General features: G+C 33.7%; 8 protein-coding genes across 8 annotated transcripts; 2 read left to right on the forward strand and 6 right to left on the reverse strand.

The window, feature by feature from the left end:
* Positions 1 to 107: 107 nt before the first annotated feature.
* On the reverse strand, positions 108 to 4156 carry DFA_09000 (uncharacterized protein; the record flags this gene model as incomplete). Its single annotated transcript, XM_004354810.1, has 3 exons — positions 108 to 1999; positions 2084 to 2449; positions 4144 to 4156. 3 exons carry the CDS (start codon positions 4154 to 4156, stop codon positions 108 to 110), a joined length of 2271 nt encoding a protein of 756 aa, XP_004354862.1.
* Positions 4157 to 4236: 80 nt separating this feature from the next.
* On the forward strand, positions 4237 to 5895 carry hgd (homogentisate 1,2-dioxygenase; the record flags this gene model as incomplete). Its single annotated transcript, XM_004354811.1, has 3 exons — positions 4237 to 4418; positions 4663 to 5380; positions 5464 to 5895. The coding sequence occupies 3 exons, from the start codon at positions 4237 to 4239 to the stop codon at positions 5893 to 5895; spliced, it is 1332 nt and encodes a 443-aa protein (XP_004354863.1).
* Positions 5896 to 6126: 231 nt separating this feature from the next.
* DFA_09002 (Putative synthase) lies at positions 6127 to 7689 on the forward strand (the record flags this gene model as incomplete). Its single annotated transcript, XM_004354812.1, has 5 exons — positions 6127 to 6614; positions 6680 to 6842; positions 6900 to 6925; positions 6958 to 7036; positions 7111 to 7689. The coding sequence occupies 5 exons, from the start codon at positions 6127 to 6129 to the stop codon at positions 7687 to 7689; spliced, it is 1335 nt and encodes a 444-aa protein (XP_004354864.1).
* A 55-nt stretch (positions 7690 to 7744) lies between these two features.
* Positions 7745 to 9706, reverse strand: agps (alkyl-dihydroxyacetonephosphate synthase; the record flags this gene model as incomplete). The annotated part of the gene is made up of 3 exons (XM_004354813.1): positions 7745 to 7748; positions 7781 to 8796; positions 8891 to 9706. The coding sequence occupies 3 exons, from the start codon at positions 9704 to 9706 to the stop codon at positions 7745 to 7747; spliced, it is 1836 nt and encodes a 611-aa protein (XP_004354865.1).
* A 387-nt stretch (positions 9707 to 10093) lies between these two features.
* DFA_09004 (uncharacterized protein) lies at positions 10094 to 11986 on the reverse strand (the record flags this gene model as incomplete). The annotated part of the gene is made up of 2 exons (XM_004354814.1): positions 10094 to 11257; positions 11342 to 11986. 2 exons carry the CDS (start codon positions 11984 to 11986, stop codon positions 10094 to 10096), a joined length of 1809 nt encoding a protein of 602 aa, XP_004354866.1.
* Positions 11987 to 12183: 197 nt separating this feature from the next.
* Positions 12184 to 12869, reverse strand: isca1 (iron-sulfur cluster assembly 1 like protein; the record flags this gene model as incomplete). The annotated part of the gene is made up of 3 exons (XM_004354815.1): positions 12184 to 12407; positions 12529 to 12694; positions 12813 to 12869. 3 exons carry the CDS (start codon positions 12867 to 12869, stop codon positions 12184 to 12186), a joined length of 447 nt encoding a protein of 148 aa, XP_004354867.1.
* Positions 12870 to 14573: 1704 nt separating this feature from the next.
* Positions 14574 to 16848, reverse strand: DFA_09006 (amidase family protein; the record flags this gene model as incomplete). Its single annotated transcript, XM_004354816.1, has 5 exons — positions 14574 to 15196; positions 15299 to 15646; positions 15723 to 16429; positions 16556 to 16694; positions 16788 to 16848. The coding sequence occupies 5 exons, from the start codon at positions 16846 to 16848 to the stop codon at positions 14574 to 14576; spliced, it is 1878 nt and encodes a 625-aa protein (XP_004354868.1).
* Positions 16849 to 17494: 646 nt separating this feature from the next.
* CSN4 (proteasome component region PCI domain-containing protein) lies at positions 17495 to 19064 on the reverse strand (the record flags this gene model as incomplete). Its single annotated transcript, XM_004354817.1, has 4 exons — positions 17495 to 17891; positions 17997 to 18383; positions 18497 to 18752; positions 18929 to 19064. 4 exons carry the CDS (start codon positions 19062 to 19064, stop codon positions 17495 to 17497), a joined length of 1176 nt encoding a protein of 391 aa, XP_004354869.1.
* Between the last annotated feature and the right edge of the window lie 534 nt (positions 19065 to 19598).

Raw genomic sequence — 19598 nt, forward strand, 5'->3', positions numbered from 1 at the left:
ATATATTATTTAAATAGGGAAAAACGGCTATAGATACCATTGGTAATTTGCATTTTAAAAGGATTCGTATTTTATTTAAATAGAAATCATCAATTGTTGTATTAAATTTAATTTAATAGAGAATATTTGGTGACTGTTGGTTTTGGATGGAACAATAATTTCTCCAAATTGATTGCTGGCTTTTCAATTGTTAGATGAACTAAAAAGGCAGCGGCCATTGCAAATACAAGGTTGGAGATGGTTGTGGCGGCAACATTTACTGTGCTGTAGTGGAATAAGGTGACTCTACAAAAGGCTATAGTCCAAATGATCATTGGATGGACAATATAGGTCGAGTATGTGAGTTTAGAGAGGTTCTTAAAGATGGGACGTTCCAAGAACCAAGCTACAATACCACCTCGACCAGCGACAGCAGTGAGGATAAAGAGACCTGCACCAATGACAAATCCAGTGTGTCCGCATGCATTGAAAAATGCATTTTGAAGAGTTGACCATCCATCACCTCTATAGGCATCGTAAGAGATGAATGAGAAAAAGGAGGTTAATCCAAGTGCGATGACATAGTATAGGTAACGAACTGGTGCTCTATTTTTAATGACACGCATAATGACTGGTGTGTCAATGATCATGGCCATGGCCAAACCGACGGCATAGGCTCCAACACGAGTCCATGGTTTTTGGTAGATATCGGTTGTAAAGTTAGAGATTTGACCGCTCTCTTGAGTAAACTCGAAAAATGTAACCAAGTCATACTTCATGGTGATCCAGAAATTAGTGGTAAAGGTGATGGCGATGAGCACCAGTACAAATGCAACACCATACTTTTTGTTCTTTTTGTAGAGTAGTGCGGCGAGGGGAGCGACAAAGATATAGTAGATCATATCATTTCCTAAGTACCAAGACCAAGCCATACACTCGTTCCCCATTGTTGGAGGGTTCAATGTATTGATGTACAATAAATTGGTCCACCAGTATTGATCGCAACCAAATGTAACGGCATTGTATCCAAACCACCATGGTCCAAAGCCAAATTGTGGAGACAACTTCCAAAATACAAACAACATGAAAAAGTAGAGTGGAGACAGACGGATAAATCTGTGTACAACGTACTTTAGCCAAAACTTCCATTTGGCTCCATCAATGTACGACGCCTTTTCGAGTTGTTGCAACAAGCTGTGGAACACCAAGAAGCCTGATAACATAAAGAAGGTGTCCACTGCAAATTCACCGGCACTGATCAAGGAGAATGGGAAAGATGAGATGACATTGGTCGTGACATACTCTAAATTATCGTAGCCCATTTGAATGTTGAAGAGGAGACTGTGACCCATAACAACCCAACAGGTACTGAAGAAACGAACACCATCCAACACATCAAAGTGTTTCTTGTCGGAAGATGAACTAGAGAAACTATGGTAGTTTTGGATCAACGAAAATGCCAACAAGATTTGGAGTCCTGTACCAGCACCCTTCATTTCTTCTTGATAGCTAATTGGTGTATTGTGATAATGATCTTTAACCTGATTCTTGTCTGCACCAATCAAACCCCAATCATTACTATTACTACTTGTACGGTACGATGCACCAGCTTCTTCATCCTTTTTAGAAAGTGCTTTGTGAGTAAACAAAGCGTATTCGGCAAGTGTACCGGCAATGACAAAAGCAGCGACAATCGACAATAAAACAATCATGACGATTGGACCAGCAGTCATTGGTAACTTGTCGGTATGATGGTCACCCGAGTAACAATGGATATCGAAACCTCCAGACAACCCCATTGCATTCAAGTATGGTGTCATACCAGTCAAATTGAATAATGTTAACAATGCCATATTCACATCATCCTCTGAGCATGAAGAGGGTAGACACAATGCAGACAGAGCAGTAACATATCTATTGTTTGTAGTGACCGCACAATATTGTGAAACATTGCTTGGTAAACTCAAACAATTGTCATAGTTTCCAAGATCAAAGAATCCTTTTCCACTTGCTTCAATTACTAAAAGAATAATAATAAAAAGAATAATAAATCGTTAGAATAAATAATAATACATTAATGTATTAATACATTAATATTTCATACCTTCAAATGAACTTGGATATTTGAATTTTGATAGAGCGTATAAATCCGCTTCACACTGTTGTGAAATTGATTCAGATGATGAACCACCAACACCAAATGTTGAATAAAGGTTATTGGTATTTTCGTCGGCATAGTTGTTTAATAATGATTGAATGCCCAATGAAGCACCAGATGCACGTGATTCTTTGGTAAAGTCAACTAGTTGTTGTAATTCTGGTAGAGATACTCTTGCTTCAATTGAAGCAACAAATACTAAAGCAATCAATGCAATTGCTATAGTCAATATACGATGTAATCTCATCTTCCTATAACTATTATTACTACTATTACTATTACTATTACTATTATTATTTGATCGAGATTGGACTACTGATAAATGAATGAATAATGATGAGGTTTAAATGTCGGAAAGGTAGTGTAGGTAGGGAAAAAAAAACGAATCAAAAAGCGTAAAAAATAAGCAATAAATCTAGATACTATAAGAGATTTTGGTGGTTCTACAGATTTTGATGGTTCTATAGGTATTCTATAGATTCCTTATGGTTCGGTATATAGCCTCTTCGAATCGATTATATAAACAAAAAAGAATATATCTCTAAGAATATTAATGGTAAATGGAATTCCAAAGAGAAGGAGTGATCCCTATGAATTCAATTTTAATTTCTTTTTAAACAATTTAAACATATGACCATTTTTATTATTGTTGTCTTTGAAAGTCAAGAGAGGGAGTGATGTCGGGATCAGTATCACCTCGGATCAATACCAACAAATAAATCCTTTGTGCCGCCAGGGCTCACTCCTTGGTTGTCGAGAATTTAAAAAATATATTTCGGGGTTACGAAATATGGCTTTGATACCTTTGTCACGCATCATACAATCGAGATATTTTAAGATTTTCAATACAATGCGATGTCGATTATGACGCTTAACCTATAAATGGAAATATTAATATATTATATTATATTGAGGTTCTTATATTTCTCTATCTATCTATCTTTCCTTGTGGGCGCATCCAGGACAAAGTATTTATCATGTAACAAAAAAGAAGAAGATGTTGGACTGGGGATCCTCAATCGTGATGAACCAACCTTTCGAAAGAGAGTGAAATGGGATATTGTTTGTTCATTGTTTGGATCCATTTTTACAAAACATTCCAAGAACATAAAAAAAAAAAACGGTGAATTACTTTTGTTGTACTTTTTACCAAAAAATCACCAATTCTCCCATCATTCAATAGAGCATTAAAACACCAACCTATTTATTAAATGATAGTTATAATATCACTTTTGGAGACGTGCAAAGGAACAGTGATACTTCGCAAATTTAACTAACTTCAGTCAGAGTAGCATACCTCAAATACTTTAATAGTATTTCCCGTAAACCTGTGTATACCATTGGTGCTTGGCAAACCTCTAGTGCCAGAGGGGTTTGTCAAGTACCATTACTCACTTTCCGCTATCACACTCTATTTTATTTAAAAGTGTAAAAAAAAGATATCTTTTTTAATAATTCTAAAAATAATAATAATAATTAGTGTACAGAGACACACCAAACAAGAGATAAATATATTTATTTAACAAACATTTTGAATTCGAATGGATGATTCCATTTCCTTAGCTACTAGATCTATCTAGCAGATTTGTAAATTTCATGTTTTGAGGGATCAGATGATTTTGTGCTCCTCTTAACAAACAATGTGTGTATCAATGTGAACAATGAATTATAACAACCACATTGAGAAGAATCAGATCTGATCGCAACTCCTCAATTTGGCAAAGTTTCTACAACTAGTACTAGTTGCAAAGTAGTCGTTCGGCGGCTTTGTTTTTTGTTGAAATTTACTTTACAGATATTATGGAGTAATGAATAGGTAGGTGTTTGGGATTTTAAAATGAAATTTTATTTTATTTAATTTTTTGAGGGGGTGCAGATGTGAAGGGTATGTCTCATTACTCCACATCTCTTCTCCCTCTTATATAACTTCATTCACTCTTCTCTTCTAGAATCATTCAATAATATAACTAGTAGTAGTAGTAGAATATTAGTATTTGTTTATTTACTATTCAAATTCATATATATATTTCACAAACTTATTAAAACTTTAATACTTTATTTATTTATAAATCTTCTTCTTAAAAGTAGTAGTAGTAGTAATGCAACAAACACTTGCAAAGTATCAATACCAAAGTGGATTTGGAAACACCTTTGAGAGTGAAGCCTTAAAAGGTGCTTTACCAAAGGGTCAAAATACTCCACAAAACTGTCCAATGGGCTTGTATGCCGAACAATTGTCTGGTAATGCATTCACTGTTCCAAGACATACCCAACAAAGATCGTAAGTTTAAAGAATGAATGAATGGATGAATGGGGAGGAAGAAATAAAGTAGCATACAACAACACATTACATTGTGTTTAGAGGATAGGGGAGAGAGAATTGAATTCTAATTATAATTAATGTGTGAAAAGATTAAAAGTGTCAACAAACAAACACAATTATTATTATCATTATTATTAACCTACCACACACACACATCCAATCTATTAAACTCTTTTTGTTTATTTATATATTTATTATATAGTTGGTTATATAGAACAAGACCATCTGTTTGTCATACACCACTTGTACCATATAGCAAGGATACATTATTGGTAGATGTGAATCATTTAAATGCCAATCCAAATCAACTTAGATGGAAACCATTCCCAATCCCAGAGAGATCACATGATTTTGTTGATGGTTTGGTAACCATTTGTGGTTCAGGTCATCCATCTGTTAGACATGGTGTGGTTGTTCACATTTACACCGCCAACAAGGATATGTCTACTGAACGTCGTTCATTCTACAACAGCGATGGTGATTTCCTCATTGTCCCACAACAAGGTACATTGGACATTCAAACAGAGTTTGGTTACATGGAAGTTCGTTCAGGCGAAATCTGTGTCATTCAACGTGGTATTTGTTTCAGTGTCAATATTCCAGATGGACCATCCCGTGGTTACATCCTCGAGATTTTTGGTTCACATTTCCGTCTTCCAGACCTCGGCCCAATCGGTGCCAACGGTCTTGCCAATCCAAGAGACTTCCTTTCACCAGTTGCTGCTTATGATGCCGAACCAACTACACCAATCAACCCACCACCAACTTTCACAAAGATCAACAAATTCCTTGGCAAGTTATTCTCTGCCACTCAAAACTCTTCTCCTTACAATGTAGTTGGTTATCATGGCAATTATGTACCATACAAGTATGATTTGGCTTTATTCTGTGCTGTCAATTCTGTTACTTATGATCATCTTGTATGTGTCCAAAAAAAAAACAAACCAAACAAACAAACAAATATAATAATCCAATTAATCTAACCTTTTATTATTTATTTTAGGATCCATCAATTTTTACAGTATTAACAGCACCAACCAATGAACCAGGTGTAGCAGCAGCCGATTTTGTTATATTCCCACCAAGATGGTTGGTTCAAGAAAATACTTTCCGTCCACCATACTATCATCGTAATTGTATGAGTGAGTTTATGGGTTTGATTCGTGGTGTATATGAAGCCAAAAAGGAGGGTTTCCTTCCAGGTGGTGGCAGTCTCCACTCTTGTATGACTCCTCACGGTCCAGATACCGATACTTTTAATGCTGCCATCAAGGCTGAACTCAAGCCAGCCAAGATTCCAGACGTTGCTTTGGCATTCATGTTTGAATCTTCCCTTATTTTTGGTATTTCAGATTATGCAAACAAGAACTTTATCGATGACGACTATTGGAAGTGTTGGCAGGGATTACAAGATAATTTTAACAAATCATCTTAAATATATTATTATTATCTTGTCAATCAAACCAAACCAAACACAACACATCCTTTATAACACTCACACATTATTTATAGAGTACTACACAATATTTGTTATCATTAATAAAATAATAATTTTAAACTTTTAAAAATTGCTTTTAACATTTAATGTCAATGATGAAAAACGAACGAATGATTTTATTCATTAACAAGTTCCTTTTGATTTATTTTAGTAGTAGTAATAATAATAATGTTACTATCTAGGTTAGGATTAGTAGGAGGAGGAGTAGGAAATATATTTAAATCAACGTTAGTTGATCTATCTAAAAATCAAACTACTAGGACATGTAGTAATATACTATTAAAATGTAATCAGACTCGAATCAATTATACGTCATTGTTGTGTTTATCATTATCACAACATCAACAACAACATAATCTTGCAACTTCAAATTATGGTGGTGGTTATAGTGGCGGCGGTAGAAAGAAACCAATACAATCAACAAGAGATAAAGAGAGATACAATAATAGAACATTAACAAAATATAGATATGAAAAGACATCTTCCTATGACAATGGTGAAGAAGACAAGTTATTTGATAGATTTAAACCACAAACAAGAGAAAGAGAAAGAACATATAACAATAATAATAATGTAAACACCTTTAATAGTAATAATAATAATAATAATAATCGTACTAGTAGTCCAATTGAAGAAAAGATTGATCCAAATCAAGTGTATGTGTAGACAATGAATGAACAACAAGATGAACAGTCTATTAACAATTAAAATACAATTACAGTGAAAGATTACAAAAGAGATTATCAAGATCTGGTGTAACATCTAGAAGACAATCAGAGAGAATGATTATGGAAGGAAGAGTTTGTGTAAATGGAAAAGTAGCATCAATGAAAAATGACTTGTTCGTTAAACCAACAGATATTGTAACAGTTGATAACAAGATTGTAAGTAGCAAAGAGAGAGAGACAACTATATATATATTAATAATTTGATCTTTTTAGATTGAAGAATCAGTTCCAAAAATATGGTTACACAACAAACAAAAAAAGTATTGGTTAGTAATTTACAAGATCCAGAAAAAGATACGTTGATTCCAATATTACAAAAAATGTTAAACAAGGATCATTTAATGTCTGTTGTATGTATAAATATATAAACAAACAAAATATATATATATATTCATACTGATCTATCTATTTTTATATATTTTAGGGAAGATTAGATTATTATTCAGAAGGATTAATTTTAATTACAAATGATGGAGAATTATCAAGATATTTGGAATTACCACAAAGTGGATTTGAAAAGACTTATAGAGTTCGAATTTTTGGAAAGGTTACACCAGATATGAATATGGCATTGACACGTGGTCTAACCATCGATGGTATTAGATATGCACCAATGAAGATTTCAGTGGAAAGAGAGACAGATTCGAATACATGGGTTATTTGTACATTGACAGAAGGCAAAAACAGAGAGATTAGAAGAATATTTGAACATTTTAATGTAAAGGTACTAAGAATTATCAGAACTCAATTTGGTCCCTACACTTTACCAGAAACTTTAAAACCAGGTGAAACTGTTGAAGTTCATCTCAAAGATGAAATTAAATCATTTAAAAGTAAATGGGCAAACAAAGAAAAATTAATTAGAAAGGCAAAAGAAGGTTTAAAAAAAATGAAATTAAATCAATCCATCAACAACAATATTAATATTAATAATAATGAAATTGAAGAAGATAATCAAGTTGAAGAAGAAGAAGAAGAAGAAGAAGAGATTATTGAAAAATAAATGATTATAATTTATTTATTATTTTAATATTTGCTTTTGTTTTTTGTTTTAGAGTTTAGCTTGTTTTACATTAAGTACATCATAGAGATACTTTTCCTTTCCTTGCTCTTCTTCTATGGTTGGCATGAGTTTTCTTGGATTGCAAATATTCTTTGGATCGATGGTTTCCTTGATCTTGCGATAGACGTTGACCCAACCTTGAGTGACGTAACGACTCATCCATGGAGCGTGTTCGTAACCGACACCGTGGTGATGAGAGATGGCACCGCCGTGCTTCATGATAATGTCACACATCAAACGCTTGCCTTCAATGTATGGGGTCATTTCCTTTTCGTCGTTTTGTCTACTGGCAAAGATAAAGTAGAGACAGACACCGTTGCTGTAGGTATGTGAAATGTGAGCGCAGATCCAAGCAGGGATGCCCTTGGCGTGATAGTGTTGGACAAAAGCCTTCTTGGCCTCCTTCCAGAGTGGAATGAGCGACGTGTAAGAGACGGTGGTCTCGGCGACATCGACCCACATGTTGTGATCGAGCAAAAAGTCACGAATGTATGGAAGATCGTAACGCTTCTCGGCCCAGGTCTTGCCGGGGGCAGTTCCCAATCCAAAGGCGCCATTCTTGGCGAGAATGTCAAAACATGACTTTTTGACAAAGTCTACTTGCTTCTTTGGACCCTCGAAACCAATGATGCTGAGTGTCACCTGAGTCATGTCAAAGCTACGAATGTATTGCAAATATTTCTTGACGGCAGCCGAGAAAAACTCAGACACTGCGCCCTTGCTTGGCTTGGAGGCAAACGAGAGACGGGTCTCATCGGGATCGTAGATACGGACCATGGTTGGGATGATCTCTGAACGACGCATTTGCTCGAGGGCAGAGATGGCGTGGTTAAACGATGGGAAGAGGAAACCATAGTATTCGGCAGCTTGTGGCACTGGATGAACCTTCATAACAGCCTCGGTAATAATACCAAGTGTACCTTCACTACCAAGAATAACATGTTTAAAGTTGAGACCGGCACCAGCACGTGCTCCATTTCTTAATTCCAATGTACCCATTGGTGTACATGTCTTGAATGATACACACATATCTTCGATATCTCCATACTAAAAAATAAATAAAAAGAATAGAATAGAAACAATTAAATAAATGTTTAAATTAAGATTTCTTATTCTTTTCTATTTCTATTTCTTTTTTTACCTTATCAGATTGATGACCAGAAGAACAAGTAGCTAACCAACCACCAAGAGTAGAGAATTCAAAGGAATCTGGGTCATGACCAAGAGAAACACCTGACTTGTGGAGTTCACGTTCGAGATCTGGACCCATGATACCGACTTGGATGCAAGCGGTCATTTCACGACGATCGACCCATAAGACCTTGTTCATACGACGCATGTCGAGAGAGACAGTGTAACGGGTTTGGTCGATTGGTTCGCAGGCACCGACAATGTTGGAACCACCACCGTATGGGATAATGATAACGTTGGCACGGTGAGCAGCCAAGACGAGCTTCTCAACCTCTTCGTGTGACTCTGGCAATACGACAACGTCTGGGGCATTCTCGACCAAACCAATACGAAGACGAATCAAATCACGAAGTGACTTGCCATAGATGTGAGTGAGACGAGCAAACTTGTCCTCCTTGACTTGGTTTGGCTTAAAGATTGCACGGAGTTCACGTGCAAAGTCACCTGGAGCTGCACGTGGAAGTGGCAACTTAATGTCTTCGACAGTGAGAGAGGGTGAGTTTTCGAGATCGGTTTGTCCTTGTCCGTTGATGGTCAACTCGGTCAAGATGAACTTCTTCAACGATGGCAATGGTTGGCCAGAGACAGTTGGTGTCGTAATGGCAACTGTTCCCGATGGTTGAAGAGTATGAATAAACTTGCGAGTGTCACCCCATCCATTCCATTTGATCTTTTGATAGTAATCTACATTCTCTTGTGGATAACTTGTCAATTCTTTACGTTCTTCAGTCGATGAAGTAGAAGTTGTAGAATCTTTAACCTGCATTCTCTATCTCTCTATTGTATTAACTAGATTCTAATCTATCTATCTATCTATTACTCTTTAAAAAGTAAGTATATAAATATATATTGATAATACAAAAAAGTTTAAACAAAAGATAATGATGAACAATATCCCTTCTTTGTAAATACACTCAAAGTGAGAGGTCGTCGTTTGAGCGTGAGATAGCTCATGAAAAATCACCCTATTCAATTTGGGAAACAAAAAAAATCTTCGACCTCTTCTGTGCTAAAACATCGTGTCATTGCCATGGGATTCGATAAGACGATGGTTGACCTTTTTTGGAATGAACACAATTGATGACGACTTACCTTTAAATTGAACATTTAGAGAGAAAGAAATCGGAGAAGTAATAAATTTTATTTACTTTATTTATTTTTCATCATTATTGTCAACTTGATTAGTATTTTGATTATTTTGATTATTAATCTTTTTTTTGTTTTTTTTGTTATCAGGCATGATAATACCTAAATGAGGATTAAATTGACCTGGTTTATATCTTTTTTGAGGTGCGTATTTGCCAACTTCACTTTCTCTAGCTGTAAATGATTTATAGTTGCATTGATCCAATAATTTTTGACGACTTTTAATTAATTCATCAGTGTCTGTGATAGTTGTACAACTGGTAGAGATGATGGCAATATTTTTGGTTGATGGAATACGTAGAGCATCTTTGGTGACTGTAAAACCTAGTCTAGTAGAGATGTTTTCAATGTAATTTAGATAGGTTGCATATTGTCCAATCTTTTTATCATTGTCTTGAAACTTTTTAGAGAAATTGAAAAAGCAACATGGCAAGAGAAAGAATCTTTGATTGGGTGTCTTGCTAGCAATGAATGGTACCCATGGAGTCAATTCATCTGAATGATTTCCAATCAACCAGTCGTACGATGAATAGTCTACTTGATCGGGAATGACACTTTCAACAATCAATTTTGATTGTACCTTTTCATCATAGTATTTCCAAACTTTTCTACTTCTAATATCCACTCCAATACCATTGTATCCTTCCATATTTAATATATTTACTAATAGACCATTACCACATCCAAGATCTACAAATGATTGTTTTGTTGTCAATGATTTGCTAGTCTCTTCCATTTTCCACAAACATATCAAATAGGCTGCTATTGCAACATCTTCATATACATATTTCTGTGGATCACAACATGTCACTTCGTACCAATTCGTTGCCATTGATTTATATTTTTCTTTTAGTATTTCATATTGGTCGATATACACACTTCTCGGTACAACCCGATCATAATGTGCATGTTTTTGATAGGTTGTATAATTTGATCCCCATTTACCAACCTTGCATAACAATTCTTTACCTAGATTTTTTAAAATCTCCAAATATTTTAATTGATATTCTCTTGAGAAATATTTAACTTCAAAATAAATGGTAGAGTTGGGAATTGTATTATTATTATTATTATTATTATTATTATTATTTTTGGTTGGGTTGTCGATTTCTTGATCAAACTTTCTTTTGTTATTATTATTATTTACAAATCGGTATCTAAATTCAACTACCTTTAAAAGAGAGAGAGAGAGAAAAAGTTAGTATTGTTTTATTAATGACAAAAAAAAATAATAATGAGTCTTGATATTATTTACCTTGGGATAAAAAAATGGTAAATATAAAGGTACCATTGATTCTTGGTTAGGAAACACTGGAGAATAGGTAGATGTAACATTTAAAAGATCATGTGTTATAATCTCATCGATTTCATTATCTTTTTCAATAACTCTTGGTATTATATGACGTTTATAAATAATCTTTGAAATCTTTGGTTTCGATTCATCATCATCGACATTATCTGTTTCACCCAAATATTCTTCTGATATTAAACCTCCACCATTTTCTTCATTTTCATTTGAATGGTGTCTATCTTGAACATCATCACCCTCTTGTCCATCACTACTGATTGAGGTCGATGTAGTAGATGTAGTAGTCGTACTACTAGTCGATGTAGTAGTCGTATCACTACCAGCTGTATTGTTGGAATGATAATGAACGGTTGAAATGGGATTATTACTATTCTGATCATTTAACGTTGTTTTTGAGATCATATAGTATTTCTTTACAGGTTTCAATGTATGTTGAGGATTGTATGCCCATTTCTCCATCACATACCAAAATGCAAGATTGGTTATATTACAATCCAGTGATTGTATAATAGTCCATTCATTTGATGTCATCGTCGTCGTCATAGATGACCCATCATCTTTCTTTTGAGTATTGTTATTGATTGTATCCATCTATCGTTTAGTTTCTTTGTATCTGTACATATTTGTGATAAAGAGATAATATTATGTAAAAAAAAAAAATGAAGGAAGAGGAACGTGAATGAATGAATGAATGAAGAGGAAGAGGAAAAATAAAAGAAGAAGAAGATTGATTTCTTTTTCTTTCTTTTTTTTTGTTTGGTTTGTTTTGTTTTGTAAAAAAGCCTGTGTTATAGATGTTTTATAGGATTATTATTTAAAATATTATTGCTACTGCTACTATTACTAAATTGAATTACTGGGTCTTTGACTGTAAATGATTCACCACAACCACAAGTATTGGTTGCATTTGGATTGATAAATATAAACTCCTTTTTGATTGGTTCCTCTATATAGTCCATCTCTGTACCAATCACTGACATTAATGCTTTTGAATCTACTACAATTGTTATACCTACAAAGCATTAGATAGTAATAGTAATAGATGAGATGACGGGGAAAAAAAAGGTTAATAACTATCTTTTGCACTTGACTCGTTCGTTTCATTCGTTCATTCATTCTATCTGTTTCATTACCTTTATCTGTTACTACTTCATCCAACTTGTTTGGAGGTTGACTTGTAAAATCTAATGTATATTGTAAACCTGAACATCCTCTTTGTTTGACACCTAATCTTAAACCTTGACACTTTTCTCCTTCCTTTATCATTAATTCTTTAATCTTTGTTATTGCCGAATCAGTCTAGAGATACGTAGATTATTGTTGTTGTCGTCGTCGTCGTAATGATACAACGACATGATAGTACTGTTAGTGTATGCAACATCATTCTCTCAACGAACCATAACCATTACAAACATACCATTGAAAATACAGCCTTTTTAGATGGCTTGCCTAATCTTACTACACCTGATATCATTCTTATTTCTTCTGTATTCGTTTATTATATATTTATATAATATGTATATGTATTTTGAATATGTATGTATTATATATATTCTCTTTTATGATGATTAATTAATTATGTATTTTATTTGCCTTTGCGTTCAACGTCTTGTTTCGACAAACCTCTTTTGGTAACAACAAAATCATTCATTCATTTTTTTTGTCTAAAAAGAGAGACATCATTATTTGTTGGTTGTTGTTTGGATCTGAAGATGAACATTCATTCCTTTCTTCTATTTCTATTTATCTGTTTCTATTTATCAAATCCCACCACCAACCAGCAATTAATATGTCTAGTCTGGTGGAGGAGGAGATGACATCACTATTATTACTATCATTCAAACCAACAACAAAAAGGCTGTGATTGCAGAGCTTGACGGATTTGACAATTGTACATTGTCAAAGGTATACACAGAGACCATGTCAACTAGCAGCTGTTTTCATCAATAGCGATTAATATGTAGCAAAGTAACAAGCATCTTTTGCACAACCCACCAACAAGTATACTCATCAAACTATTTATGTTGTATCTTTTAACACCACCATTCATATGATGGGTTGATATTCTACTTATCTACATATATGCATGGAGAAAAAAAAAAGGAAGGTGTTTGCAGAGTCTCTGGGTTTGTTAGGTATCCCCAGAAATCATCCAGGAATACCTAACAAGTGTATACACAAGTTAATCAGCTGACACGACTTATCGTTTCATTCTTTTCAAGAGAATTTGTTGAGGTAATTTTAAGATAAAATTTAGCAAAGTAAGAGACATCCATTGCACCGAGCCCAGCATCGATTATGTAATGATCAATAGATAATTTCGGATTATCAGTAGATGTGATATTTGCTTATGGGAGGGGTTGCCACTTTTTGTCATTGTTTGCAAAAATTATCTTGGATATTTCCATACTTTACACCTTTTAAATTAATAGTAAAAAAAGGAAGGTGTTTGCAGAGTCTCTGGGTTTGTTAGGTATCCCCAGAAATCATCCAGGAATACCTAACAAGGGTATACACATACGTTATCATATGATACAAGCAATTTGTTCTTCACAAGAGAAAATTTGTTGGTAATTAATTTTAAGTTAAAATTTATCAAAGTAAGAGACATCCATTGCACCGAGCCCAGGATTGATTAGGTAATGATCAATAGATAATTACAATTTATCAGTAGATGTGATATTGGCTTATGGGAGACGAGCAAACTTTTTGGTGATACTCTTGAAAAAAATGATAATTCATGGAATACTTTTTGTTCCTTTGAAAAATGTTCCACAAAAAGAGGTGTTTGCAGAGTCTCTGTTTATTGAAAGTATTCCTAAAGGAGTTTTGAAAACTTCCTCTTTGAACACTACCAATTGTTATACACAAGATATGAAAGCGGAGCACGTCAGCCTAAATTTAAATTCCACGGAAATTCTAAATACTACAGATAGTTAAAAGTCAAAGTAAGAGACAATTCCTTGGCACCCCATAAAGTGATAAACAGTACAATCACTTAACTTGGTTCAGTTGATAGGTAAATAAAATATTATGGGAGAATTGATTGATTATTTTTGGAAATATTAGTTCCAATGTTAAAAATAGAGGATTGATTACATTTATTAATTTACAAATAACAATTTGGTTAAATATATATAATATATAGATATATAGAGAGATAGAATAATGAGATGCATTAGTTTGATGGAATATGCATATTGTCAGAATTACTACCACCCAAAATAGAATTTAATGGAGAATTAAAATATTGTGGTTTGGCATTAAAACCAACATGTTTCTCCAAGACGTAACCAGTGTACAATAGGAGATCTTCTTCCCACCATCTACCCATGAGTTGGAGACCGATGGGGAGATTGTTTTTATCGACACTGACGGGAATGGTTAGGCCCGGGACACCGGTAATGTTGCCCAAGAATGCATATTTCATCAACTCGGCGACAGCAGTGAGATTAGACTCACCAGTGGCGAGAACAGATGGACGAATCTCTGGCGAGGTGGATGCTGTAGATGGGGTGACAATGATATCGACATTTTCAAAGATTGCTTTGAGTTGGTTGATAGCATAGGTTCTAATACGACAACTATGCAAGTATTCACCGCCACTGACAAACTCCATCATTGACAATGATGCTCTAGTATCCAAGTGGAATTGATTCTTGTATTTACCCATATACTTGCTCATCGAGTTATTCATCTCTGACAAAATAATAACAGCTTGTGCCAATCTAATATATAATAAATGATTAATCTTGATTGGTACAACTTGTGCTCCTTGTTCTACCAATATTTCAATTGATTCTAGAAAATATAAATAAATTAAAAAAAACAAATTAATAAATAAATATTTTCTTTTTTTCTTTTCCTTTTTCTTTTTTGTTTTGTTTTTCTATATATATTTACTTTTAAAAGAAATACGAATTTCTTCAGTACAATCATCGACATAATCTTGATAGATACCAATACGAAGACCGGTTAGAGGTTTTTCTTTTGGGATTTTACTAAAGTTGGGGATAAGGGGATCGGGTTGGACAAGTGTTTGATGATCACGTGGATCCTTACCTGCCAATGCAGCATATCCAATAGCACAATCAATGACACTGCTTGCGATTGGACCGACATGACCAACTGAATAACAAAGGTCAAAACAACCAGTATGTGAAGTTCTTGCATAGGTTGGTTTTAATCCAACCACTCCACAAAGAGCAGCTGGTACTCTAATAGATCCTCCTCCATCACATCCAATACTAACTAAAAAAAGAAATACAAATATTAATATTAATATTGTAATACAAATATAAATATATATTTTGGTTTATATAATTACTTGGATTTAAACCAGAAGAAACAGTTGAAGCAGAACCAGATGAACTACCACCAGGATAATAATCAAGATTGAATGGATTACGAGTGAAACCATAATGAACATTGTACCCAAGTGTACTGATACCAATCTCATGCATATTATTCTTTCCTACCAGGATGGCACCCATATTTCGGAGTCGTTCAGCACAATCTGAATCTACTTGCCATACAGGACTGTCTCTAAGGAATGCAGTACCACAGGTAGTTCTATAACCCTTCATATTCAATTCATCCTTGATTGAAATGGGGACACCGTCGAGAATAGAGAGTGGGGTGCCTGCTTCCCATCTCTCTTGACTCTTGGCAGCTTGCTCCAAAATGTCGTCTTCACGAACACTAATAAATGCCTTGAGTGGGATAGGTTGTGCATCGGAATGTTTTTGACACTCTACAAATGCCTTGGCCACAGCAACTGCATTGGTCGATTTGTCTACATAGGCCTTGTTGTATTTGAGAGCCGAATGCGATAGATTCAAAAGATGGTCATTCAACGAGAGCACTGAAGCATCCTTTAAAAACATTTCAGGTGAATAGGTCTCATAGGATGCAATTTGAATGGGAACATTCATCTTTTGTACATTTGGATAGGGTGTAACACCATCTTCAACCTTGAATTTAAACATTTCATCAATTCTATTCTTTTTAAACAAGAATGGTATGAAAAAGTTTCTAAAATCAAAAAAAGGGAAATAAATGAAAAAGAGGTGAAGGAGAAAGAGTTAATTAAATGAAATGTTTTGGTTCAATAAGAACAACAACAACTATGACTATTACTATCAAATGCAATTTACATACTTGAATGGATAAGATTCACAAATGAATACAGTGAATGATAGTACAGCACCGGTTGCACAAGGTGTAACTACTTTAACCAAATCATATGATGGTTCATCTTGCTTTAATTTCTTTTTCTTATTAGCTTCATTTGTAGTTGCTATATAATGAGAATGAAGAATAAAGAATGAGTTGATATGATCTAGTAGTAGAGAGTAGTAGAGAGTAGGGGAGAGGAGAGAGATCTATTTACCCATGTATACAAGACCAATGACCAGTAAACCTGATATTACACTTCCAATATTATCCAACATAAATATTTAATTTAGATACTACTACTACTATGTTCTGTTCTATTCTGTTCTTTTAACTGTAAATACAAAGCGAATGAATAATTTAATTAAAAATAATAATGAGATTAATTCATTTCAATTTAAAAGCCACAATGGTTTTTTTTTGGGGTAAGCTTCAAATCAACCAAAATGCATTTAGCGTAAGGGGTGGACTTTGAGCAAATTCGTTCAACTTTCCTCTTTGACCTTTGATTTGAGGGTGACAGATTTGATTTTTTAGAGTATGATAGAACCTATCCTATCTATCTATGATGAATTGGACAATAGTTTGTAACCACGATATGTCTTTATTATTCTATTCTCTTCAGTATCATAATTTTGATTGAATATTTTTAAACCTTCCAATTAAGGTTTAAATTATTAATTTGGAAATGATCTGGTTTAATTTGATTTGATTTCATTCGATTTAATTTAATTATAATATTATTATATTGACACAACATGGTTTGATTTTATTATTGAATTTGGTTTGGTTGGTTTGTTTTTCTTTTTTCTTTTTCTTTTTTGGTTTATATTTAATTAATTTAGAATTTAATTAATTAATAAATATATTTGTTTGGTTGGTTTTTAGAAAAACAATTACTATTTGATTACTGATATGATATGATTACACTGAATATTCTGGATTAATCTTTGAAATATATTCAGTAATTGAATTAATGTGAAGACAGACACTTTCAATATTGTGGTCCCATTGTGAAAGACAATCACCAATTGTTTCAAACTCGATCAATCTGTCGATTTGATCGATGGAGCCCTTCATACGCTCCTCTTGCATCATTTTAGCGGCAACCTTTTCAGCCTTTTCGGGTGGGATTTCTAAAAGTGATCCAAGTTCGTCAAATGTAATGTTGTTGTAGAGTTTGCTAGCAGACAAGAGGTTGTGTTCAATCACAGCTCTATCCAATACAGTGCTTCCATCACTCAATACAGCCATTTGATGTGGTTTCAATTGTTCTGCAAACTTTTTAACTTCAACTTTACGTAATACTCTTTCTAAAAACCTAAAAAAAGTAAATATAATCAAATTAAATATTAATATATGAACTGTTTGTTATATTTCTGTATATATATATATATATTCTATATATATATTTTTTGAATCTTACATCTTTTCTAAAATTGGATGAAGATCTGATTGTGAACTTCTTTCATCTTTGTACAAAGTGGCCAACATACGAGATCTTTGTGGACCGGCCTTGTCCAGGATAGCACAAATGATGGAACAACCCAAAGCATATGAACGATCGTTCTCACCTGGGAGGATTTGAGACAATTCATAATATTTGATGGCAGCCTTTAAAAACATACGCTTGTAATCCATGATACGAGCAAAACAAGTCTTGTGTGCCAAGATGAGCTTTTGTTTCTTTACTTGATGGATAGAATCCGATGCTCTGTTGATATAGGTTTCGGCTTGTCCCGATTCTTCATCCTCTAAAAATAATCTTGCAATCTTTACATAAATCTTTACTTTATATTCTGGTGAAATTACTCTAAATAATAATAACAACAAACGGATAAACAAGATATTAATATATAAATATAAATTTCTATTCAACTCAAAATAAGATATCTCTATCTCTATCTATCTATGTTTGCTATTTACCTTTGACTACTATCTAATGGAATAGCAATGAGACACTTTGCAGCTTCTCTCCAGTTCTCTTGTGCTTCATATCGTTTGGCAAGATTGTATCTAATTTCAGAGACTTGTTCTTCAAAGGCTACAACTCTGTCTTGTGTACGTTCGAGTACATGAATACTGACTGTAGTTTGTGCATCGGTTGCCAATGTCTTGATGGCTTGTGCCAATGCTGATAATATACTTCTTGAAATCACCAATGGAGTTTGTTCATCAGTTACTGTAATTTGTTGTACAAATATATAGATAAGAGATAGATAGATAGATAGATAGATATGTTGGGTTTTGGTGGTTTATAATCAATGATGACAGTTAGTATAACCATTCTATATATTATTACTTCTCTATCTATTCATTCCTCTTCTTTATCTTTATCTTTATATAATGATACATTACAATGTACAACAAAAGTCTTTAAACTTTCAAGATCCTTTGATTCGATGAGTTGACTCAACAAAGCCTTATACTTTTCACTCTTGACCTTGTGGTCTGCATTTGAAGCGATTTCTTGCAAGTTACTTTGGATACTCATTCTTTAGAAGTAGTACTTTCTCTCTCTACTCTATATATATATAATTAAAACAAAGAAATTTTAATCTTCCTCCAAACCTGTCTTAGAGTTTTTTTTTTAATTTAATTTTTTGATCATCACCAAAAAACAAGAAAAAAAAAAGATATTTATTTATTTCTATTTGAAGATTTAAAAGGAAGGATATGATCGAGTTTATTTTAATACTCTAGTTATTATTATTGGTACCTACCTTGGAATCATATGATACCTACCTATGGTATATGCTCTTATTAGTCAACTTTCCAACGTATTAATATCCTACCGTCAATTTATAAATGTACATATATAAATATATGGCTAAAAACAATGTGATTTTAATACGTTGGAAAGCAACATTGACAGATATTCTAAGGAGCCTTGATTTGAAAAAGAGTATCCAGAAGAGACATTCTAAGCGGCCATAATAAAATGTAGGTTTCTTGATAATGTTGATACTCGGATGATATGGAATCAACATATTAGGGGGTGTTTTCAATCAATTGGGCTAGGACTTTC

The sequence above is a fragment of the Cavenderia fasciculata genome, assembly GCF_000203815.1.
Source record: "Cavenderia fasciculata unplaced genomic scaffold Scf_EU5ZYIE01BBABR-5, whole genome shotgun sequence".
Classification (NCBI taxonomy): Eukaryota; Evosea; class Eumycetozoa; order Acytosteliales; family Cavenderiaceae; genus Cavenderia; species Cavenderia fasciculata.